The 26,420-nt window shown below is 42.5% G+C and overlaps 1 protein-coding gene across 4 annotated transcripts in view; it reads left to right on the forward strand.

The window, feature by feature from the left end:
* clstn1 (calsyntenin 1) overlaps positions 1–26,420 on the forward strand; it is a 76,968-nt gene that overhangs the window by 40,946 nt on the left and 9,602 nt on the right. The window contains exons 3-17 of one of the 4 annotated variants that reach the window (XM_071372123.1): positions 7,175–7,204; positions 8,791–8,986; positions 10,590–10,798; positions 11,147–11,296; positions 11,578–11,763; positions 12,038–12,286; positions 12,720–12,841; positions 13,942–14,104; positions 14,646–14,696; positions 16,976–17,133; positions 17,799–17,947; positions 18,659–18,912; positions 20,921–21,091; positions 21,303–21,448; positions 21,764–21,899. In XM_071372123.1, coding sequence (XP_071228224.1) covers positions 7,175–7,204; positions 8,791–8,986; positions 10,590–10,798; positions 11,147–11,296; positions 11,578–11,763; positions 12,038–12,286; positions 12,720–12,841; positions 13,942–14,104; positions 14,646–14,696; positions 16,976–17,133; positions 17,799–17,947; positions 18,659–18,912; positions 20,921–21,091; positions 21,303–21,448; positions 21,764–21,899 — 2,370 coding nt within the window. The remainder of the gene's footprint in view (positions 1–7,174; positions 7,205–8,790; positions 8,987–10,589; positions 10,799–11,146; positions 11,297–11,577; positions 11,764–12,037; positions 12,287–12,719; positions 12,842–13,941; positions 14,105–14,645; positions 14,697–16,975; positions 17,134–17,798; positions 17,948–18,658; positions 18,913–20,920; positions 21,092–21,302; positions 21,449–21,763; positions 21,900–26,420) is intronic. The other 3 variants (XM_071372125.1, XM_071372124.1, XM_071372126.1) reach the window with 3 other exon arrangements.

A 26,420-nucleotide genomic window follows, 5' to 3' on the forward strand; every position in this document is an offset into this window, starting at 1 on the left:
CCAGGCCTACAGTGCGCCTCAGCCGGCAGGAGTCTGCCGTCTGCACAGCGATGACTGAACTGCTCGTCTCCCCAGCGCCATCTGAGCCATCCGTTTCCCCAGCGCCATCTGAGCCATCCGTCTCCCCAGCGCCATCTGAGCCATCCGTCTGCAATGAGCCTGCAAAGCCGCCCGTCTGCCATGAGCCTGCAAAGCCGCCCGTCTGCCATGAGCCCACTGAGCCGTCCGCCAGACAGGAGCCGCTAGAGCCGCCAGCCAGACAGGAGCCGCTAGAGCCGTCCGTCAGACAGGATCTGCCAGAGCCGCCAACCAGACAGGATCTGCCAGAGCCGCCAACCAGACAGGATCTGCCAGAGCCGCCAACCAGACAGGAGCAGCCAGATCAGTCAGCCAGCCATGAGCAGCCAGATCCGTCAGCTAGCCATGAGCAGCCAGATCCGTCAGCTAGCCATGAGCAGCCAGATCCGTCAGCTAGCCATGAGCAGCCAGATCCGTCAGCTAGCCATGAGCAGCCAGATCCGTCAGCTAGCCATGAGCAGCCAGATCCGTCAGCTAGCCATGAGCAGCCAGATCCGTCAGCCAGCCATGGGCCATCCCTCAGTCCGGAGCTGCAGTCCTTCAGTCCGGAGCTGCAGTCCCTCAGTCCGGAGCTGCCATTCTTCAGTCCGGAGCTGCCCCTTATCCTGGTGCTGCCCCTTACCCTGGTGCTGCCCCTTACCCTGGTGCTGCCCCTTACCCTGGTGCTGCCCCTTACCCTGGTGCTGCCCCTGACCCTGGTACTGCCCCTGACCCTGGTACTGTCCCTGACCCTAGTACTGCCCCTGACCCTGGTACTGCCTCTTACCCTGGTACTGCCCCTTAGTCCGGAACTGCCCCTGAATGCAATGGGGTTAAGGTGGAGGGGGGTCGTTTGGAGGAAGCCTAGGAGGTGTTTAGGTACTGTGGTGACGTGGGGACCGCGACCAGAGCCGGAGCCGCCACCGCGGATGGAAGCCCACCCAGACCCTCCCCTAGACTGTGTATGGTGCGCCCGGAGTTCGCGCCTCAAGGGGGGGGTTATGTCACGCCCTGGCCTTATTATTCTTTGTTTTCTTGATTATTTTAGTTAGGTCAGGGTGTGACATGGGGAATGTTTATGTTTTGTTGGTTTTGGGTGTTTATTTGGTAAAGGGGTTATGGGGTGTAGTAGATGGTTTTGTGTTGAGTGTATATGTCTAGCGTTGTCTATGTTGGTTAGTTATCTAGGAGAGTCTATGGTTACCTGAATGAGTTCCCAATTAGAGACAGCTGATTTCGGTTGTCTCTGATTGGGAGCCTTATTTAGGGTAGCCATAGGCTCTCATTGATTGTGGGTAATTGTCTATGTAAGAACGTTTGTAGCCAGTGTGTGTAAGTGCACAACGTTTGTAGCTTCACGGTCGTTTTGTTATTTTGTTGTTTTGTTAAAGTGTTTTTGTGTCGTGTTCATCTTCGTGGTGTAAAATAAAAGAAGATGGCTTATTTTCCAACTGCTGCGTTTTGGTCCGTCAATCCGCCACACGATCGTGACAGACATGTAAAACAGCTAACGTTTAAGTTCCTTGCTCAGAACATGAGAACATATGAAAGCTGGTGGTTCCTTTTAACGTGAGTCTTCAATATTCCCAGGTAAGAAGTTTTAGGTTGAGGTTATTTTAGGAATTATAGGACTATTTCTCTCTATACCATTTGTATTTCATATACCTTTGACTATTGGATGTTCTTATAGGCACTTTAGTATTGCCAGTGTAATGGTATAGCTTCCGTCCCTCTCCTCGCCCCTACCTGGGCTCGAACCAGAAACACAACGACAACAGCCACCCTCGAAGCAGCGTTACCCATGCAGAGCAAGGGGAACAACTAGTCCAAGTCTCAGAGCGAGTGACGTTTGAAACGCTATTAGCGCGCACCCCGCTAACTAGCTAGCCATTTCACATCGGTTACACCAGCCTAATCTCGAGAGTTGATAGGCTTGAAGTCATAAACAGCGCAATGCTTGAAGCATAATAAAGAGCTGCTGGCAAAATGCACGAAAGTGCTGTTGAATGAATGCTTACGAGCATGCTGCTGCCTACCACCGCTCAGACTGCTCTATCAAATATCAAATCATAGACTTAATTACAACATAATAACACACAGAAATACGAGCCATAGGTCATTAATATGGTCAAATCTGGAAACTATAATTTCGAAAATAAAACGTTTATTCTTTCAGTGAAATACGGAACCGTTCCGTATTTTATCTAATGGGTGGTATCCATAAGTCTAAGTGACACAATTTCCCTAGTTTAATATTGCCTGCTAACATGGATTTCTTTTAATGAAATATGCAGGTTTAAAGAAATATACTTCTGTGTATTGATTTTAAGAAAGACATTGATGTTTATGGTTAGGTACATTCGTGCAACGATTATGCTTTTTTCGCAAATGCGCTTTTGTTAAATCATCCCCCGTTTGGCGAAGTTGGCTGTCTTTGTTAGGAAGAAATAGTCTTCAGAGTTCGCAACGAGCCAGGCGGCCCAAACTGCTGCATATACCCTGACTCTGCTTGCACAGAAAGCAAGTTAAAAGAAATCCATGTTAGCAGGCAATATTAACAAAAAATTATGCTTAAAAATATATACTTGTGTATTGATTTTAAGAAAGGCATTGATGTTTATGGTTAGGTACACATTGGTGAAACGACAGTGCTTTTTTCGCGAATGCGCTTGTTAAATCACCCGTTTGGCGAAGTAGGCTATGATTCAATGATAAATTAACAGGCACCGCATCGATTATATGCAACGCAGGACAAGCTAGATAAACTAGTAATATCTTCAACCATGTGTAATTAACTAGTGATTATGTTAAGATTTATTGTGTTTTATAAGATACGTTTAATGCTAGCTAGCACCTTACCTTGGCTCCTTGCTGCACTCGCATAACAGGTAGTCAGCCCGCCACGCAGTCTCCTCGTGGAGTGCAATGTAATCGGTGACCAAAAATGCAGATTACTGATTGTTATGAAAACATGAAATCGGCCCTAAATAATTGGCCATTCCGATTAATCGGTCGACCTCTAGTGTGCATGCATCGTCGTGGCTGTGTCAGCCTGTCCATATGTGTACGTGTGGGTGTGTTCACTGGTGCAGCGATGGTAGGTTTTTAAGCTGCAGGAAGCTTGAAAATGAGCACAGCAGCCATAGAAATAGCCAAGCCCTGAACTACATTACAGGGACACAGTCAAGGACTCCTGTAGTATTTAGCCACAACAACATTTGGGTTACTTATTCCATAATGTGACTCTGAGTAGTAGGGACATCTGTACTGGACATTGGAGTATGATGCAGTATGGACATTTTGCCTTAACATGAGATCAATTCCTAATTTTAGTCCAAGACAATGAGCTTATGACAGTTGAATTGATCTGGCTTGTTTGTGTCTGCTTAGTGTACCATTGATACCATTTACCAATATCCCCCTGTTATTTTGTATGATTTATCTTCCTTGAAATGTGATTAGTCTTGACAGGAACTCCTGCTACTGAAGGGGGGGATGAGCTAGCCTAGCTCTCTAAAATCTGTGTTTACATCAGGAAAGGGGGCTGTAGTATAACAAACAGGAGTGCAGTCAGAACAGCTGCTGTAAGAGCCTCTAAGTCAAAGATATTTGTGAAACATCCTTTGATTCATTGTGAATTTCATATTCTCACGTATCCCTAAAACATAGAATTTGGGTTACCACAGAACCAATTAAGTCACCATTTGATCTGCTAAACATCATTTGACTACCCCATTGTGGAGTTCACATTGTCACGTATCCCTCAGTTCAGGTTTCGGCCTACTCTTACGACATCTGCCATCGACCGGCAATACAAAGGGCATCAAGGGGCCTAGAATCACATTGTGCTGGGATGAGGTCTTGTAGAAAATGTCGGGGGCTTGTAGCCAGAGCAGAGGGCCAAGGCACACAGGGTAGGCTGTGGGTAGAATTTCCCGAGTCTCAGCTATGTTGTCATTAGGGCTGGGGAGAGCATGGGGTGGGGGGAGGCCCAAAGCTTCCACCGCATGGTTGGTCCTGAACAGAGGCCCCTAATGGGAAATCCATTTCTAATTGTCTAGGTGAAAAATAAACGGACAGCTCACCCCACGAGAGGCCAGGGATACGGGTCGTAAACAATCAACCAAGCAGAACCGGCCTAATGTTAGCTGACCCAGGAGTATGCTGTGAAGTATCTCAACGCTCAGTTTGAAATACTGTATGTTAGCTTTTGGTTTAGTAGCACATTTTCTGTGAGTACAGTCTAATGCCAATGGCATAAGAGAGTTTTGATGAACTCCGTTTTTATTCAGACTACACAGTAATGAGTAAGTAGTAAGGTAACATAACTTCCTAACAGGTCTGCTGAGATGAATGCTGCATTGTTATTACTGTGTCCAAACCTTCTGACGTAGGCTAGTAAGCTACAGTATCATCCTAAATTATTTTGTTTTCTATGGCATTCATCAGGAACTAGCGTTGGGCGGTATCCACATTTTCATACCGTTTCTGTACCAAACCGGGGTATACGGTATTACCAAATGTGCACACAAGGGGTGCTATTTAATTTTTTTTTTTTATCTATCTCTATCTATAATATAATTGTTTTTGATGAACAAAAAATTTAGGCAACAGGAAATTGAATGTCTGCTATAACCAAGAAGCTTGATCTTGGCATCTAGCCACTTACTGTTGACTAACCCCATTCCGTATAAATGTGCGCAACCGCAGCATTCAAACGACTGTAGCGACTGTGTTGGCATCAATATCTGGGGTGTGAACTACGTTTCTATTCAAGCGTTGATTGACATGGAAATGGCCCGATAGTATTGAAGAAAAGTTGAAAAAACTGACCCCTCTGACGCTGTACGTTAAATTGTGTCATGCCATAACGTACAGCACGCATAATGCAACTAATTCTGTGTCGTACAGCCTGTCTCCACCAGGTGTAATTCTACTCTCGCAGATTAAAAACAAGAAAGAGACAGGGATAGGGTAAGGGGGATACCTAGTCATTTGTACAACTGAATGCATTCATTTTTTGTATCATCATTGCAAGCCATCATGACTCTCAAAAGCCACGACAGCCGCTGTTTACTTGTAAAGATAACTTTAGCGCCGCCGTAAAAACCTGACTCAAATTCGACACACACCGTAAAATAGGTATGTAATGACACATTATATAAATTCTTTATAGTGTTTTATTTACATTTTAGAGGTGATAAGTTGGACAGATGGGGTGAAAAAAGCTGTTTGCCCACACGGCTTATCTCCCCCTTTCCCCCATTTTTAAAAAGACCCTACAGAGCTCATTGCCTTCTTCAGTCATGCAGAGACGGGCAGCATGAAGGTCTCGTCATTGATTTTGCTGGAAGGGGGAGAAATTGTGCTTTACAATGGTATTCATATTACAGTTGACCTGGAAGTATTATGTTTTTTGGGCCCTAAAATAAGGTCAATTGTACGTTACAGCGTGATGTACAAAAGTCCGTTAGCTAACTATAGCTAGCAAGTGCATAGCTGGAGCCCCGAGCTGGATATAATTTGACTCATCGTAGATTCCTTAGTTAAACTTAACTAACCAAAGTACAAAATGTGCATATCATTTTTTTACGGTATTGAAAATCATACCGTCGATATTTCGAAATACCTCAAGAAACGGTATAAACTGTATATAGCCCAAGCCTACCAAGAAATGCAGAAATATTTTGCTCGTTATTGTTGTCTCTTAGCATGTCATGTGCAAAATGGTAAATCTTTGGGCAGTAGAAGCTTTTACTGTAATGTTTCTTTGTAACCTCTTCTTACTTTTCCCCTAAGGAAGAGGGCTTTTTGGGCTGTGTATTGATTTGCACGTCAAATTTGAATCCAAACTCTCAATGTGAATGTGTATCCATATATGGCAAAAGTATGTACAGTTGAAGTCAGAAGTTTACATACACTTAAGTTGGAGTCATTAAAACTCATTTTTCAACCACTCCACAAATTTCTTGTTAACAAACTGTAGTTTTGGCAAGTCGGTTAGGACATCTACTTTGTGCATGACACAAGTAATTTTTCCAACAATTGTTTACAGACAGATTATTTCACTTATAATTCACTGTATCACAATTCCAGTGGGTCAAGTTTACATACACAAAGTTGATAGTGCCTTTAAACAGCTTGGAAAATTCCAGAAAATGATGTCATGGCTTTAGAAGCTTCTGATAGGCTAATTGACATAATTTGAGTCAATTGGAGGTGTACCTGTGGATGTATTTCAAGGCCTACCTTCAAACTCAGTGCCTCTTTGCTTGACATTATGGGAAATTCAAAAGAAATCAGCCAAGACCTCAGAAAAAAATTGTAGACCTCCACAAGTCTGGTTCATCCTTGGGAGCAATTTCCAAACGCCTGAAGGTACCACGTTCATCTGTACAAACAATAGTACGCAGGTATAAACACCATGGGACCACGCAGCCGTCATACCGCTCAGGAAGGAGACGTGTTCTGTCTCCTAGAGATGAACGTACTTTGATGCGAAAAGTGCAAATCAATCCCAGAACAACAGCAAAGGACCTTGTGAAGATGCTGGAGGAAACCGGTACAAAATTATCTATATCCACAGTAAAACGAGTCCTATATCGACATAACCTGAAAGGCCGCTCAGCAAGGAAGAAGCCACTGCTCCAAAACCGGCATAAAAACGCCAGACTACGGTTTGCAACTGCACAACGTGGCAAAATGGCTTAAGGACAACAAAGTCAAGGTATTGGAGTGGCCATCACAAAGCCCTACCTGAAACGTTTGACCCAAGTTTAACAATTTAAAGGCAATGCTACCAAATACTAATTGAGTGTATGTAAACTTCTGACCAAACTGGGAATGTGATGAAAGAAATAAAAGCTGAAATTAATCATTCTCTCTACTATTATTTTGACATTTCACATTCTTAAAATAAAGTGGTGATCCTAACTGACCTAAAACAGGGAATTTTTACTAGGATTAAATGTCAGGAATTGTGAAAAACTGAGTTTAAATGTATTTGGCTAAGGTGTATGTAAACTTCCGACTTCAACTCTATCTTGTCCTCTCTGTGTAACCTCTGAAATTCAACTTTTCTGACTGACCTGGGTTGATTTTCTCTCCCTTCTTGTAGAAAGTTTTGAGGTGACCTTCACCAAAGAAGGTGATGATGGGCTCTTTCTCCTGTCTTGTGCTCAGTTTTTTATTATTAACCCACTAACGCAAACTAGCATCCGCACTTTTACACAGAAACTCCTGCCATGCTCTTTAATCTCCTCCCCATTTGTTTTTGTTTAACTTTTACTTTTCTCTCACCCCAAATTTTTGGAAAATACAACAACTGGATGAAAAGTGTGATGTGGGGCTGCGTGTACTTAGAAATATCTGTGCATGAGACATCCATTGTAGTTTGCAGACCCTAACAGTATTTCAGCCACAATCAGGGAAAAGGTGCTAAAGTCAGGAGTTGGTCTCAAAGTTGTCTGTCATTTTGGTAAATTCATTATGAACAATCAACCAAGACTGATATCAAAGCCAATTTGAGACAATTACTTTAAATGAACAATTCTGCCTTGAGTTGAATATTTATTAAGAAAATACAACCTGGTGAAACCCATGCTAAATGTTGGGAAATTAAATTTGATAATGACATTTTTGTCATAGTGTAGTATTATGTATGGACAATAAACTGCACACCAATATCATTGGTGCCTCTCAAAAAAGAACCAAATTGAAATAAACGTGCCGGTATTACTAAAAAAAATTATATTAAAGATGATTTTCATACAATAACCATGATTTTGACCACTGGCAACTTGTAATTTCTCGATTTTTCAAAGCAAAGTCACTGAGGTTGTTAATGCAAACTCTCTCTGCTGTGAGGTTTCTGTTGTTGCATCTTTTCCACCACTAATCTCTACCATTAGCATGGCTGCAGTTGTCATTTGATGTGGATGTCGAGCAAGTTGATATTTCTAACCCCAGTTCTCATCCAGTACTTTTGTTTGACTACTGCTATTGTACTGGTTTGATCCTCTATTATTTAATTTTGTATTCATTTCTAAATAGTTTGGGGTGCGAGGCAAAATTGCACAGGAAGACTTCCTTCACTCCAAAATGAACTTTTAATGGATTATTTTAATTTGTTCATTTTGTTTTTCTTCACTGTATTAGGTTTAGTGCCATTTGATACCGGACCACTTTATCGTAATCGTTTCATTTTACTTCTACTGTAAACTTTTAATATTTTGATTTAGGTTTCCTTTCTTTTTCCTATGTTCACTCCTTCTTTTCTTCTGAAATAGCCCTGTAATTTATAGCCTGACAATGAAATGCACTGATTTTAATATCTTGCTCCAATATTGGCTTTGCACTCCCTCTTCGTTTTGGTTTGGTTTGATTAGTTTAATTGTTGTGGTGTAAAGTACTCCTGTGAAATGCCTGTCCACATATTTATTGGTTTCAACATGCATGACTGGATGCGATGTGATCAGTCAACCCACTATTATGCTAAATGTCCCCACTCCCCCTTCCCCTCCCCTCAAGTACTCACCCATACAACAATGCTTCTGGCTTCCTCCACAGACACCCCCTGCCCCCAAATGTACAAATCCCTGGCTGCCAAAACCTTTGGCTGTTCTTTATTTAAGTTTGTGTATACATAGTGTTTTCTTACTAATTTGACTGTAGACTTCAAGAAGGAACTTTCCCCTTCTAAACAAACACTTTTTCGATTCTTGACCTGTTCAGGTGAGATTTGTGGCTTCAGGATCCATGGGCAGAATGTTCCCTTTGAGGCAGTGGTCCTGGACAAGTCCACGGGTGAGGGAGTCATTCGAGCTAAGGACAAGCTGGACTGTGAACTCCAGAAGGAGCACACCTTCACCATCCAGGCCTATGACTGTGGAGAGGGCCCCGACGGAGCCAACATGAAGAAATCTCACAAGTATGTCTGACTCTTGCTCTGTAGTGCCTCAGGGCCCCGTACTGGGACCAATTTGCAAAGTCAACACTTGAGTGCCACAGTGTGTGGAATTTCTTCCCGCCTTGACTCAATTTTGTTCGAATGACCTGATCTTAGTGTAATTGTGTGGGTAGGACATTATGTTGCTGGTGCCAGCAGTCCTTTTAAAATTAGATTGATGCGATGAGTCCATCAATCAAAATTCACCTTGCAGTCTATGAATTTGATCATTGCCAACATATTCAATCAAGTAAAGGTTGGAAGGAAAATGTGCACAATCATGGTGCATTTCCATACAGGATTTATCCCAGTGTTTTACCCAAAAGGCTCAGACTTTTCTGTGTCCATCTACGCGGGCCGCCACCCATGTCTCACTGGGCATGGCTTCGGCAGACCTGGTGGAACTTGGGGCCAGAGCCACACTTCAGCTGGCATTTATACTGAACAAAAATATAAATATAAAGTGTTGGTCCCGTGTTTGATGAGCTGAAATAAAAAATCCCAGAAATGTTCCATATGCACAAACATTTCTTTCATATTTTGTCCACAAATTTGTTTATATCTCTGTTAGTGAGCATTTATCCTTTCCCAAGATAATTTATCCACCTGACAGGTGTGGCATATCAGGAAGCTGATTAAACAGCATGATCATTCCACAGGTGCACCTTGTGCTGGGGACAATAAAAGGCCACTCTAAAATGTGCAGTTTTGTCACACAACACAATGCCACAGATGTCAAGTTTTGAGCGAGCGTGCAATTGGCATGCTGACTGCAGGAATGTCCACCAGAGCTGTTGCCAGAGAATTGAATGTTAATTTCTCTACTGCCTCAACATCGTTTTAGAGAATTTGGCAGTACGTCCAACCGCCCTCACAACCGCAGATCACGTGTAACCACACCAGACCAGCACCTCCACATCCGCCTATTTCACCCGCGGGATCGTCAGACACCAGCCATCCGGACAGATGATGAAACTGAGGAGTATTTCTGTCTGTAATAAAGCCCTTTTGTGGGAAAAACTCATTCTGATTGGCTGGGCCTGGCTCCCCAGTGGCTATCTGTGAACTTTAACACCTTCTCACAGAGCAACTGTTTTGATTATGTAGAGGTATTTCATATGCTTTGGCAATGTAAACATATGTTTCACATGCCAATAAAGCCCCTTAAATTGAACTGAAATGTAATTGGTGGTTGATTCTGCTCTTCACAAGTCCTCACTGTCAACCCTAGCTATGGAAACACAATAATCCCAGTATAATATAAGGGTGTATACAATAGTGTAACACTTTTTTACTTTTGAGACAAGATGAGTACTGTCTCCAATCTCAGAGTTCTCCCTTGCCCACATTGAGCCATCCTTCCTTACTATCCTTGATTATGTTAGTATAATCAAAGTTATCCAGCTGTAATGCAACATTATGATAAATTGTGATCGGCTGCAATACAGCCATCCTAAAATTGATTATTGCACAGATTACTTAGTTAGCTAAGCAGAGACTAATGTAATTCACAGAAGCTTGTGTGATGGATGTATCTTTTTGGTCGGTCAGTCTGTCGTCACCAGTTTAACTTTGACCCCAACAGGGCCACTGTCCACATCCAAGTGAACGACATCAACGAGTATTCCCCAGTGTTCAAGGAGAAGTCCTACAAAGCCACGGTCATCGAGGGTAAGAAGTATGACAGCATCCTGAAGGTGGAGGCAGTGGATGCCGACTGCTCATTCCAGTTTAGCCAGATCTGCAGCTACGAGATCGTCACCCCAGATGTACCCTTCACTGTTGACAAGGACGGTAAGGACCCCGACGTAGCTGCCCAACCCTGCCGCCTGCCAAAAAACAAACGGCTTAAAAATAGATCAGAGCTGCGATTCTTATTGACCTAGACCAATTTTTTTATTGATCTCGGCAAACAGTAAGTCTGTCATTTTTTTTATTTAGCACTTTGCCTTTGAAGTGTAGGATTGCACCTTGAAATGCCAATCTCTGTATTATGATAATCCCTTGCGTGTCTGATTTTAAAAGTTGGGCTTTGATTAGCACTGTTTACCTTTTTCCTTGCGCACCTGTAGCTTGTTGGCATTCCATCAATGAAAAGCTCAAATCAGCTCAATTCTTTTTTTTTTTTTTTTCTTTACTCAGGCTTCATCAAGAACACAGAGAAGCTGAACTACAGCAAAGAGCGCATGTACAAACTGACGGTGACTGCCTACGACTGTGGGAAGAACCGCGCCTCAGAAGATGTGCTGGTCAAGATCAACATTAAGCCCACCTGCAAGCCCGGCTGGCAAGGTAGCAAAGGCTCTACTCTATCAGTAACTCTCAAATGGCTTCAGGATCTGTTAGTGTGTGGGAGTCTGTAAGGCTAAAGTTTACAGTATACCATTGGAAAGAGGTCATTCAACCCGCAGGCTTATCCTCTCTTAGCTAGTGTCAGAATCACTGCCTAATGAATGAACAGAGTATCGACTGCAAATGTCTTATACCATTATTTGTGATGTTGCGTCTAAACATGTTGCTCATTTCTCTTCTCTCTTTCACGTTCTCTCCCTCTATATCTCTCTCTTTCTCAGGTTTCAACAAGAGGATTGAGTACGAGCCTGGCACAGGCAGTCTGGCCCTTTTCCCCAGCATGCACTTGGAGACCTGCGAGGAGCCAATCACCTCCATCCAGGCCAACATCGAGCTGGAGACCAATCACATCGGAAAGGGCTGCGACCGAGACACCTACTCTGAGAAGTCCCTGCACAAGCTATGCGGTGAGAAACCCTAAACCTAGAACAAAAACAACCATGATATACTGTAGCTCAGAGCATGTATCTCTGCTAATCAAGCAATGTGCCAAACAACATCCATTCCTCGTAATGCAGTCCATTCCAAAAAAAAACTACCCTCAGTGAACAAAGTGGATTTGATTTGTTGACATGATGTAATTGTTAGCTGGGGAAAACGAGTCATCGCTTTTCTTATCTGTAGCATTGTGTATTTGTGTCTAAACCTGGCATTCGGTGTGTGTGTGTGTGTCTCTCTCAGGCGCCAGCGCTGGCACGGTGGAATTACTGCCTGCACCAAGCAGCTCTGCCAACTGGACGGTGGGTCTGCCCACAGACAATGGGCATGACAGCGACCAGGTGTTTGAGTTCAACGGCACGCAGGCCATCAAGGTGCCCGAGGGTGTGGTGAGCACCAGCCTGAAGGAGCCCTTCACCGTCTCTGTGTGGATGAGGCACGGCCCCGGGGCCAGGGAGAAGGAGACCATCCTCTGTAACTCGGACAAGACCGGTACGCTACCCTCTACTCACTGTAAAACATACCCCATAATGTGTACTCCGTTGAGCCTGTCTGGAGTGCTGGTATGATGGGGTTTGCACTTTTGGGACTATTCCATTGTGCCTGGCAAGCTCAATCGAGCACAGCTTAGGAATGTGAAAGAAAATAATTAGGGTTATGATTTGTACCCAGGTCTGATACCCCATACATCAATAGACAGTATTTGTCCTCTCGTGATAGGACTCCAAAAATACTCCCAGTCCAAAATTCTGGCAACTTTACCAAAATTCTTGAAATCTTGAAATCATGGTTAGAGAATTCCAGCTCATTCTATTTTGATTCTGTGAATCTTCCATCTGGGATTTTTGGAGAACTTGGAAATATTGGAACGTTACCGGAGCTTGGCAAACCTACCTTTAACACTAATCTGGTGCCCATCCCACAGAAATGAACAGACACCACTACTCCCTCTACGTCCATAACTGTCACCTCATCCTGCTGCTGCGTCAGGACCCCGCAGAGGCGGAGAACTACAAACCAGCTGAGTTCCACTGGAAACTGGACCAGGTGAGCTACCACACTTTTAATTTAATTTGGGGTAAAACGAATGCATACATCAAACAAGATGCGTTTGCATTTGATCGCAGAGGATAACACTTCAAAGCATTAATTAAAACACTTATTTTCATGGTCTGCTTGGTCACCAGGACACCAAGACTGCCCCTTTTTCGACACCACACCTCAAGACAGTTTGACTGTAGTAGTAGTTACTTTATTGTCCCAGATTTTACTAGTGAGAATGTCCCAGAACCCCACAACAACCAATGATTTTCAGCTGCCTCTCAAAATCATAGCAAAATTCCAAATGGTTTGTCCATTAGCACAATCAGTTTTGTCATTGCCATAACAAAGATGTTTATGAGGACTGTAGAATGAGAGCAGGGTAGTAGAACATTTTTTATATATTTTTTTTATATTTATCCGTTATTTTACCAGGTAAGTTGACTGAGAACACGTTCTCATTTGCAGCAACGACCTGGGGAATAGTTACAGGGGAGAGGAGGGGGATGAATGAGCCAATTGTAAACTGGGGATTATTAGGTGACCGTGATGGTTGAGGGCCAGATTGGGAATTTAGCCAGGATACCGGGGTTAACACCCCTACTCTTACGATAAGTGCCATGGGATCTTTAATGACCTCAGAGAGTCAGGACACCCGTTTAACGTCCCATCCAAAAGACTGCACCCTACACAGAGCAGTGTCCCCAATCACTGCCCTGGGGCATTGGGATCTTTGTTTAGACCAGAGGAAAGAGTGCCTCCTACTGGCCCTCCAACACCACTTCCAGCAGCATCTGGTCTCCCATCCAGGGCCTGACCAGGACCAACCCGGCTTAGCTTCAGAAGCAAGCCAGCAGTGGTATGCAGGGTGGTATGCTGCTGGTTATGCAGAATGAGCTCTTTGCCATGTCTACCTGCTCATGGCCTCGACTAGGCTCCAACCCAGTCAATATTTAATTGATTTCTTGCATCCTCTCACCTTGCCTCATTCTCAAATTGTATTGGAGGGACCTAGGACAATAAGGTTGAGAAGGAGGTGAGGAAAGACTAATTTAGATAGAGTTGATTTTGACCTCCTGCCCCTTCTCCTCTCTCTCTCACTCCAGGTGTGTGACAAAGAGTGGCACCACTACGTGCTGAACGTGGAGTTCCCCTCCGTGGCTCTCTTTGTAGATGGGGCCACCTTCGAGCCCTTCCTGGTCACCGAAGACTACCCCCTGCACTCCTCCAAGATTGACATGCAGCTCACTATCGGGGCCTGCTGGCAAGGTAAACTAGCCACAATGTAGCCTGGTCCCAGATCTGTTTGTGCTATCACCAAACATTTGGAGTTGACATAATAACTCAAACAGATCTGGGACCAGGCAAGACACAGCGGGAATGTTGATGAAAACAGACAAAAGATATTATCTTAACAACAAAAATAAATCCCTTATCAGGATGTTTTAAGATGTCATCCTTTAGCTTACATGGCAATGCATGTATCAGCTAAGATACCAGTATTGATCTTTGAGTTTATATTGATAGTTACTAAGGACGAAATGCTAGAATAAGGCTTTCTGTTTGAGAATTAGTTTTTTTATTGCAATTTTTTTCCATTGATATACAATGGTAGTAGTTCTCCTTGTGTTTATGCCTAAAATAAGTACATGTAATTGTTCTGATATACTGTACATACAGTATTAACTCTTTCCCTGCTACCAGGATGATGCACTATGAGTTCATGTGTAACATCAAACCAACCTCTCCTGATTTTCAATCCCCTCCCCCCTGCTCTCTTTCCCTGAACTCTCTCCTGTACTCTCTACAGACAACCCAGGACATGACAAAGACAATGAGACAGTCTCTGAGCCTTCCACAGGTTGCTCAAGTCTTTCCCTTACTCCTTAATATGTGCCATTTGTCCATCTTGTTAACGGCATCATCATCATCACCCCCGACTAGAATGTCTTCCACATTCTAGCTGCACGAGGAATGATTCTCTAACTCTACATTTCTAGCATGAGACAGTCTGCGTAAGACTGGATGCAACATATTCCTGGACGGCTTTTTTTTGTATCACTTTGATATTTCTATTATTCATAAGCCAATGCGGTATTCTCTCAATTTCGCCTTCAGACGGTGCTCTCTATTACCCGATGCAGTATTTGGAGATGTTTACCGTTTCAGTGCATGACCTTGCGTAAGGAGCTGCGGCTCCAAAGTATCTGATGACAACAATGCACAGCTTGCGACACAGCGATTCTGCTGCTGGCTGCAGGACAATGTGACCTTGAGAGAGGCGAGGCTAGATTTGCGTTGCAGTGACGCAGCCACAGCAGACCCATGCTCATGCACTAACGGGTGCATCAAATCCCTGCACAATATTCACCTCGAGCTTACGATTTTCACCTCAAGAAATGCACCAGTATATTGAAATTAGTTAACAACCATAACTGATAGGATACACAATCATAACTGATAGGATACATCCCAGCTAGCACTAAATGATCTGAGAACCATATGTTTCTTAGAGCTTGGTGAGAGCATGGTTGTCCTATGGTTATTTTGGACATACTGCCGACATTGCATACAAACTTTCTTGGAATGGTGCAGGATAGTTGCTTGGCTTTGGAACGTTCTCAGCACATTTAAGGAACTTGACCAAAAAAACGTTATTTTCTTGGTTTTTCATTACTTTAACAGAACGTTTCCAAAAAGTTCAAACATTTAATTTAAATTTTGGTAATATTCTAGGAACGTTCTCCAACTGGTTTGATATTGGGAACATTCTCAGATTGTTAAGAAACAATGTTCTTCTGTGGGAATTTCAGTCCTTCAGTATAAGGTTCCCAACAGATTTCCTAATGGTTGTATTTAAAGTCATGTTCTTAAATTATTCAGAGAACGTAAAAAAAAGTGTACATTTAAAAACTAAGAGAAAACCTTTGTAAGTTCTAAGAATGTTGTTTAAAAACGTACATTCTGTTCTCTGTGTCAACCAAACACTCTTTATCCTCTATCTTGTTAAATGTGTTCAGGTGTGTTGGCTGCGGCTACTAATTGGCCACACCTGATCTTAATGAGAGCTTGCTTCCTTTGAAACAGGGCCTGTATGAATAGACAAAAATTAACAGCTTTGTATGAGTTTAGAAAACATGGTATGCTGGTGGCACAGTGGACAAATTCCATGGATAGAAAACAGAAGTTCATAGGTTCAAATCTCACTGACCGCGTGCAATAAAACAATGTGTTTGCACTAAGCAAATTCATTTCCATGTGTCCTATCTTTGCTTGGAGTTCAGAACAGTTAGCCCAAACTAAGCTAGCAGTGTTATTAAAAGTCTTATTGAAACATTCAGTGAAAGTTAGAAAAATAACCTTTACATTTCATTACAAACTTTTTAGAGAATGTTCTGTTATTTAATTACCTTCAAATAACCTATCATTTCCATTCTCATAGTGTTAATTAAACATCCCAGGAAAACTTTCAGAGAATCATAGTAATCATAGTAGAGTCACGTTCTCAGAACCCCCCTGATGTTCCCAGAACAGGCAAAATGTTTACTTCCGTTCTCAGAGCGTAAAAAAAAAAAAAGGCCAGTTTTACCGTCAGGAAACTTATGGCTTCGTTCCCAGAACCAATGGGAAGGCAAACTCTTACGTTCCCTCAGCTTCCAAGGAACCAAATGTGCTAACTGGGATGTAAGTCACATTTAAGATTTTCCTCACAACTGATTGTAGCAAAAGTATATTGAAAAACATAAATTATATTTAAATATCAAGAATCACCATAGCCTTGTAGGATACATATTGGTATGAAAATGTATGTAAGATAATAACATTTGAAGTGAAGACATTGAACCGATTCCATGACAGCATGCCCCCCCCCCCCCCCCCCTCCAATCCATTGTTTTTTCCACCATCAAACTGCAGATTGGTGCATGTTTGGCTGGAGGCCTGCATCAGCTCATCCGTCATCCATTCTCAGGCCTTTTAAGGGCACACATACTAACTTGCATGAGAGCGCCAGTCACGCGGCCTTTGCTGCACATTCAGATGGCATGCTTCAAACCGCTCGCCCAGAAAAGGTCAGTCTGCAGATTTATACGCCTGGCTGACTGTGTGTGTGTTTTCTCCTCCGCTCTTCGCTGGGTCCAGGCGGCAACGCTCGCATGTCCCAGTTTTTCCGGGGGAATCTGGCCGGCCTGATGATCCGGTCGGGAAAGCTGGAGAACAAGAAGGTGATCGACTGCCTGTATACCTGCAAGGAGGGCCTGGATGTGCAGCTGCCTGAGGAGGTGGCCTCAGCCGTCAAGGTGAGAGGTCTAGCTATAGCCTGGGGGGCTGGAGGGGCTCTGGGGTGAAGTTTCCCCTATGTACAGCTCTAGGACCAGCTTTCCTAACCTTAAAGGGATGGTTCACTTTTTTTTTTTTTTACACATTACACATACCATGTAAGCAGTCTATGTACAAGGTATGACAGCAATCCGTGCCTTTAGTTTCCCTGACAGTGGCTGGCACTGTTTGGTGAGCTTCACAATCTATTTTTGATACTTTGGATGATTTGGACATGATGCGTGAAAAATGCTAATATCGTTCCCATGACTTGAATGGGATTTCAGCCACAAATGCTGAAATGTTAGCATTGGTAAACTTCCAGGGAAACGAAAACAAAGCAGTGAACTATCCCTTTAACCGGGCTACAAAGTTCAGTGGATTTGGTGTACCTCTAATACAGTCACATTTATAACAATACAACTTGCTTGAAGTTATGGGACTAAGGCCTAAAAGAGAGTACATTGAACATGAGTATAGCCCTAAGAGGGGCTTCAGTCTTCTAGCAATGACTTTGATATGTGTCTTTTCCCCCTACTAAACTGAATGACTGTAAGTTGCTCTGGATAAGAGCGTCTGCTACATGACTAACATGGAACATTAACAGTTGGGGCTCACTCTGCCGCCATCACCTCTTCTCTCTCAGGTGGCGTTCAACCCCAACCAGTCGTCGCTGACCGTGGAAGGCGATGACATTGAGGCTTTCGACAAGGTCATGCAGCACATCTCCTACCTGAACTCACGCCAGTTCCCCACCCCCGGCATTCGACACCTCCGCGTCTCCACCACCGTCAAGTGAGTGTCCCGTGCCATCAATAAACACTTTGGCCCAATATACACTTTGGGCCAGTTTCCCAGACACAGATTAAGCCTAGCCCTGGACTAAAACATTTATAGATATTCTCCATTAAGCATGATTTTTAGTCCAGAACTAGGCTTGATCTGTGTCCGGGAAACCAGCCTTGAATGATATAATACATTGTCTGTGCGCCAGACCACTTGGTACAATTAGATAGCAATATGGCTACTGAGTTTGGCTGTTTAGCCAGGCTTACCAATATATGCTTTATGATAATATACATTTTGTGTCAGTGAAAGATTATGATATTTAAATGGTTAAATCACTGACATGTTTAAAAGGTGCAGCTTTACACTCAAATAAAGATTCAAAAGGTTATTTATTCAAAGGGAATTTAATCAAAAAAATCTGAATAGAAAGGTAAAATGGAGGATAGTGTGTACCTGCCTTTTCCAAAGTCAATTCAACATGAAACGTAAAATGGTAAGATAGAGGTGAAAAGAATGAAAGACTGCTTCAAGTGAACTGCAAACTGTTTTAAAGTTTCACAGTATAGACAATCAAATGGTCCCCTGCCCTATTTGCATGCACTTAGAATGACAGAGGATATTTTTCTCGCATATTGCATGGCTAATGTACTGCTTATATTAGACTGAAATGGAAATATCAACTGAAATGGACCTAATCTGAAACCGTTGGCTTGCTAGGTGCTTCAATGAGGAGACGTGCATCTTGGTACCGGAAGCGGCGGGATACGTGATGGTGCTGCAGCCCGAGGAGCCCAAGATCAGCCTGAGTGGCATCGACCACTTTGCCCGCGGCGCTGCAGAGTTTGAGAGCCCTGAGGGCGTGACTCTGTTCCCCGAGCTGCGCATTGTCAGCACCATCACCCGCGAGGTTGAGGCTGAAACCGAGCCAGAGGCCACAGAGGCCACAGAGGGGGCAGAGGACGACCCCACAGGTACTAAGACGTACCACCCTACTATAGATCATACCTCCATACTTTAAATAGGTCCACCTTAATGTAGATCAGGGGTAGGCAACTAGATTCAGCCGTGGGCTTATTTTTGTCAGAGTGAATGGTCAGGGGGGACGTAAAATAATTATAATTTGTACACTGTAAATTGACCACAACTACTGTAAGCCCAAAAAGAGATTGTTCTTTTGAAAACAATTATTTCATACCACGAATACATTGAGATCACGTCTTTTAAAAAATTTGTGTGAATACTTAGTTAGGAACAGATTTCCTCAATTAAGCAAATCTTTTGCTAATTTTTATTTATTTTAATTTTATTTTTTTACCCAAACTAAAATGTGAAAAAGTTGAATAACTTGGGGGAGCCCAATTTTTTTTTTTTAAAGCACTCTGTAGATTGTACCCCCTTACTGTAGATCGTGTACCACCTTACAGTTAAGGAATGTTTCTAAACCTTTAAGGTTTATCAACCAGCGAGCTATGGTCCCTCTTCTTTGAAGTATCCCCTTAAATTAAAACCAGCTCTTGAGAACTGACAAACTGTCAGTCAGCCAACCATCTCAGGGACCTGTTGGTATCATCCCAGGGACCGTTGGCGGTCTACAGATCAGAGGTTGGCTGTAGATACAGTGCCTTCGGAAAGTATTCAGACCTTGACTTTTTTTTTACAATTTTTTACATTACAGCCTTATTCTAAAATTGATTAAATAAAAAGGAGGGAGGCTGAGAGAGATGTGGAAAGAGGAGAAAGAGAATGCAAGAAAGGGAGGGGGAGCAGAGACAAACTGCCCTTGTGGGAAAACAAGCCATATGGGAAAACGTCCCCGAACAACACACCACAAACATTTGGAGGAGCACAGAGTCATCCACAGAAAATACCACAGCCAAGATCATGGTTCAGGGCATTTCATTTGAACTCAGTGGTTCTTCTTCCCTACAATTGCAGAGACTGGGCAGATCCCAATTGCTTTCAATCGGAAATATTGGTTCAGGCAGACATTTATGCTCATTTTAGATGCCCTTGTGTCCTTAAGGGCAAATCTGGAGGAGACCCCAATGCACGGGGATTAATTGTACTGGCTGAATTGAATTGGGTTGATATTGGCCAGACCCTGGTATATATCCCAGTGGAAACAAGTAGATAACACACAGAGGATTAGGCCACCAGTGGCAATCTGTGGGAGGGAGGTGGAGGGAGCTGTGGGAGGGAGGAGAAGGGAGGGGTTGTTTACTACACAAGCTTTATGGGAGGGGTTATTTGACCAGCCACGACATCTGTTCATCTATTTGGTCTGATAAAGAACAGGGCAGGGAGTGCTAGAGAGAAGAGGGAAAAAAATAGAAACAGAAGAGGGAGAGCGAGAGAGAATGAACTAGGGAGGGAGGCTGAGAGAGATGTGGAAAGGGGAGAAAGAGAATGCAAGAAAGGGAGGGCGAGCGATCTAGAGATTGAGAGAGACAAAGTGCCCTTGTGTAAAACAAGCCATATGGGAAAACAGGGCTTAGAGGTCTACTACCGCTGTTACCTATCAGCTCTGCTGTTCTCATTACCTCTGGTTGATAAACAATGTACAGGACATCATGGGCTGGTTTCCCAGACACAGATTAAGCCTTGTCCTGGACTGAAAAGCTCCATAGTTACCTTTTTATTTTCCTGATATTAAGTAGGTGGTTTCTTTGAAATTACTATTATCCATTGTTACCACATAGTTTCTTAGTAAATACCACCTGTAAAATAAAGCGTAACCAGCACCGTCAGTGGAGAATGTGCATTGAAAGTATGTTTTAGTCTAGGACAAGGCTTAATCTGATTCTGGGTGACAAGCCCCAATAGCTCTGTTAAAATGTGAGCTTCTTAACTGACAATATTCTCTCAAAATTCAAAGGGCTTTTATTGGCATGGAAAGTGTTACCACATACATACAATTACACAGCAAACATACAGATTAAAAAATATATATCAATCTTCTTCCCCCCCCTCTTTTCTCAGTTCAAGAGACGGTAGTGTCGGAGGAGATCATGCACAACCTGGACACATGTGAGGTGACGGCGCTGGGCGACGAGCTGGACGGAGAGCATGAGACCTTGGAGGTAGACCAGGCCCAGGTCCAGCAGCGCGGCCTGGAGATGACCTCCTCCAACCTGGGTCTCGTCCTGACAGGTTGGTCTAGGATGGCTAGGCTAAGCTAGACTAGGCTGTTTGGCTATGGTAGACTAGGCTGGGCTAGACATTTTTCGCCATAATGCATAAAAAACATATCCTTCATCAACCCTCCTGTCTGCTTTGTGCTAACAATGAGTGCCGGACCTGCCTTTAACTACATTTTCCCTCCCTAAATCTGTACTTGACAAGCCTCCTCTCCATGTCCCAGGCGTCAACACCATGGCCAACTATGAGCAGGTCCTGCACCTGATTCGCTACAAGAACTGGCACACAGAGGCTCTCTTTGACAGGAAGTTCAAGCTGTTCTGCTCCGAACTCAACGGCCGCTACATCAGCAACGACTTCAAGGTCGAGGTATGACTGAGCGTTTACTGTTTATACCTCACCCATACGGCAACTACTGTCATTTCTTCAGTATAGAGACTGATGGAAAATAATCCCTAGTCACTGTGTTAGGGATATTAACCCTTTTATGTCATAAACAATTATGAACAACAATTGGTGAAGTGAACAAGAATATGTAACAGTGTTTCAAAAAATATATATAATGGAAAAGCTTCAGTAATTCTTAACACTTTGACTCTGTGGTCTGTCTGTAACTCTGGACTTTTTCTTTGTTTCTCTCTCTCGCTTTCTCTTTTTTTTGTGCATGCATGTGCCTACCCCCAGGTCAATGTGATCCACACAGCCAACCCCATGGACCATGCTAATAATGCCATGGTGCAGCCCAATTTCATCAACCCAGTGCACCACGCCTCTGTGGACCTGTCCGGACACAACCTGGTCAACGCTCACCAGGCTTCAGGTAAACCACTAATGCTAACCTCACTCATTAGCCTGTCTGTGCAAGTGAGGCGAGCGTGTGAATAAAAATGGTATATATGAAAAGGTTAAGTAAAATTTTAACCACGTGTAAAAATAGTGAACAACCTTAGTACAACATGTTTGCCTTTTGGTATAATGGTTCTGGAATGACAGTCACAGGGACCACAGAGTCCTGGTCAGGGTGTACCCCCTTAACTAAATTGGTGTCAGGAGTAGGATACCACCATTGAAAGCCTGTCCCGGCTGAGTTTTAGGCACAGTTAATTTCTCAGAGGCATAGTTCTGCTATTTTTCATAATTTATGTGTTAACTGAAATATATAGCAGTCTACTAAAGTAATCAGACCTATTCTTACTATAACGAACTGCTTAAGCTTCTATTCAGCTTTAATTTGACATTTAACACATCTCCCACTACCATACATATATTTTTAGACAGCTGAAGCAAGCACACACATTTTCTTGTTTAGTCATATTTATCTTACCTTAGAAGTGTTTACTTTGCAGGCTGACAAACATCTATTGAGATGCAATGTCAACTTGAAGTATCTACAAAACAAGTTTTGCAGTCACATAACCAAAAAGGAAGGCTACAGCCAATCATTTTTCCTAAAATAACTTTTTGTGATTCACAAATGAAACGTTTGATTCACATGATTCAATTCACCGCGATTGAACAGTATCCCAACTACTGCAATGGAGAAGTGAGTTGACTTTCGTCAAAAATAGATTCAAATAATCGATTCACATGAATCAAATAAATCATTAAAAAAATTAAAACAAAAAAATGATTTAATGTGAGGCGGGGCATCCGTTAAACAGTAAATCAACTTTGTTAGGCATTAGCTTTAGCATAATTAGCCTCTTTGGGCTAGCTGGCCTATATGTATCATAAGCACTCAATCTACACAAGCCTTCTATTTAATCAAAACTGCAAAATTGGGTGTGCTGTGCCAACAGTCTGTCTCAGTCCACACTGAGGTATACACAGCTTGAATTCAAATAAATATAGATTTATTTTGTATTTATTTAATTAATCCAAACCTCCCTTTTCCCTGTACGTGGTGAATGCGGTTTTGTGGCAACCCGAAATGGCCTGGACATTACTTTGGAATGAATAGTAATCCATAGATTTAGAATACCAGAAACACTAAAAGTCTGCCTTTTTATTTCTATGATACACCTATCTTAGATTGGACAATTCCAGATCCCCCATTTCCTCCCACAATACTTGCTGTAGATTATTTTACTCATCTCTTGTTAAAGTTAATCCCGACCTCGTAATCAAACAGCTAATCTGTTAAATGTTTTGCTCTGGAATAAATAAATAAATCCCTCTTGGTCAGACCGGGGTGAGCTTTTCCCATAGATTTAAGTAAATTAACCAAAAGTAGGGCACACATTAAATATTTATCGGTTGCCTGGTTTTTAATTTGGGGATTACATTTGAGTGCCGTCGGTCCTTCCGCGACATCTGGACGGCCAGGAATCTGAGCACAATCTACAGTGCTGAGAGTGCTTAATAAACCATGTAGCCTACATGACAGGGCAGTACATACTTGTGTACTCGTGACCAGATAAGAGTAGAGAAGGTTAGCAGAGGACACTCGAAATCTAAGAGGAGATATACATTGTTATTTGCCAATTGTAGTCTGACGTAACAATGCTAAAGTCAGGAAGAGTAATCACACAACCTGGCTCCAATGTATCGTAATACCCTACTAAAACCCCATCAAGACTGTGAGATTACACCAGAGCCCTTTATTTATCAAGCATTTTAAAGTTGGAGTGCTGATCTAGGATGTCTATAATAATCAGATTCATGATGATCTTAAAAGGCAAAACTGATCATAGATCAGCACTCCTACTCTGTGACACTTAGTAAATGGATCCAGGTCCAACGGTCCTCCATTATGATCACACAATGTGACAGCGCAACAAAAGACCAAAAGGGGTTTACACCCAAACCCGTGTGTGTGTGTGTAAAAGTGGCTTTTGATTCTTTACAATGTGTAGATCCTTTTCTTCTTCTTTCAACCTAACAATGATGAAGTCCCCATACAGTTTTTCTATCAGAAAATCTCTTTATTTTACAATATAAAATACATGAATACAGGCATAAACATAATGGTACATTACATTTAGCAGAAACAGAATACCAAGATGCTGAGTTGAATTGTAGTGTACAAACATCAACAACCGCATAAAAACAGTTAAACTACACACTAAATATCTGAGCTCATATCCAGTTGATGAGGGGGTCCTCATATTTTATAATACAATTGATATACTTGGTGGAAGAGACCAAGGCACAGAGAGGGAGCAGGGAAGCCTGATTTAGTTGCTGCTTCTCTTGTAACCGACGCTGGGAGACTGGTTGAATTGTCATAGAGATGGACTTGAGGGAATCGCAGTTACTATTCCAGTTGTACCAGGTGGAAACCTGGCTGTGTCACATACCCCCACATATAGACACCATTTGGGTTGGCAAAATGGCAGGCATTGTATCAAAATCCACCCATCAAGGTTACCACACAACTTGAAGAATGTCCATCTTGGTCAAAGTGGACAACTTTGATCCGCTGTGGTAGGTTAAGGAATCACAGAAGAAAAAATGTGGAAACTGAGTTTAGTAAAATACTATATACATCTTCTCAAGCTGACAGTACCCGAAATCGGGCAATAGAATTACTTTAAAAAAATATGTATGTTTACATGACTTATTTTATTAATTTCCCACCGTTTTATAAATCAGCCATCCAGACCTTCCTAAGACCATGATGTAAAGGTCCTCTGTCGAATAAACTTGCATTTGCGTCCCTCTGGTGGTCGGCTGCATCATTACACTGACTTATATTGCTTCAATGCAATGTTACGTCAAAGGGGCGGTCCTTTAGAAAAGCATTTATCCAGCTCGACTTCTTCACGGCACAATATGGCATAGCAATCGCTGATTTTGTCTCGAGCAGGTGGATCTTAATACATTATTCTATGATAAGGAATGCGACATACACACTTCCTTAAACCTAAAATAAGTGAAGAAGTAATTTTATGTTGAAGTCACACATTGCATATGCTCAGAATTAGGGATGCACCGATATGACATTTTTGGCTGATACCGATATCTGATATTTTCTTTGCCCAAAAAACAATACCAATATTTTAAAAAATTGCGGCCTTTTAAGCATTCTAGTACAGTTAAATAGTTTAAACACACACACTGACCAAAAAGTTATTTTGTTGGCATTTACGTACAGTGGGGAGAACAAGTATTTGATACACTGCCGATTTTGCAGGTTTTCCTACTTACAAAGCATGTAGAGGTCTGTAATTTTTTATCATAGGTACACTTCAACTGTGAGAGATGGAATCTAAAACAAAAATCCAGAAAATCACATTGTATGATTAAGTAATTAATTTGCATTTTATTGCATGACATAAGTATTTGATCACCTACCAACCAGGAAGAATTCCGGCTCTCACAGACCTGTTAGTTTTTCTTTAAGAAGCCCTCCTGTTCTCCACTCATTACCTGTATTAACTGCACCTGTTTGAACTCGTTAAGATTTGTATGAAAGATATCTATAAAACATAGCAGACAGTTACTGCTGTGTCAAAAGTTTTCATTGTAAAGACCAGTGTCTGGCCCCCTTACTCCAAAAGGGAACCATCTCTCCCTGGTACAGCATAGAACAGAACCATTAGCTCATGTTCTCTGGAATGCTCTTTAGGTTTTATCACCCAAAGACATCGTAAATCTCCTCAGTCAGTGCTATCTCATAGAGGCCCATCCTCAGTGGAACACACACACAATACTCTATTCTGTCGAATAAAACAACCATTATAAGGCAATAAAAGCATTATAACATAATCTTGCAATTTTCCACGACAATCTCCACCTGCGGGATCGCCTGAGACCAGCCATCCGGACAGCTAATGAACCTGAGGAGTATTTCTGTCTATAATTTTTTTCTTTTTTATGTTGAGAATAAGTCATTCTGATTGGATGGGCCTGGCTCCCCAATAGGTGGGCCTATGGATGCGCCCCTGCCCAGTCATGTGAAATCCATAGATTAGGGCCTAATGAATTTATTTCAATAATTTATTTCCTTATATGAACTGTAACTCGGTAAAATTGTTGCATGTTGCGTTTTATATTTTTGTTCAGTGTAGTCTGATGCAGTTTTAGTACGCAAATGAAATGTGACCTGTGGAACGTGTGGGGGGGAAAAATCGAACTTTCCAAAAACAACCAGCCCATTAAACCCAACAGCTCTCGCCAACTCTTCTATCCATGCATCATAAATCAAATCAATATTTATTTAACCATAATTTAACTTGGCAAGTCAGTTAAGAACAATTTCTTATTTACAATGACGGCCTACCCCGGCCAAACCCTAACCCGGACGACGCTGGGCCAATTGTGCACCGCCCTATGGGACTCCCAATCACGGCCGGTTGTGATACAGCCTGCTTATTTAAAGTGAATTTAAATTCACAAC

Source organism: Salvelinus alpinus, chromosome 28, assembly GCF_045679555.1.
Source record: "Salvelinus alpinus chromosome 28, SLU_Salpinus.1, whole genome shotgun sequence".
In the NCBI taxonomy this organism is placed as follows: Eukaryota; Metazoa; Chordata; class Actinopteri; order Salmoniformes; family Salmonidae; genus Salvelinus; species Salvelinus alpinus.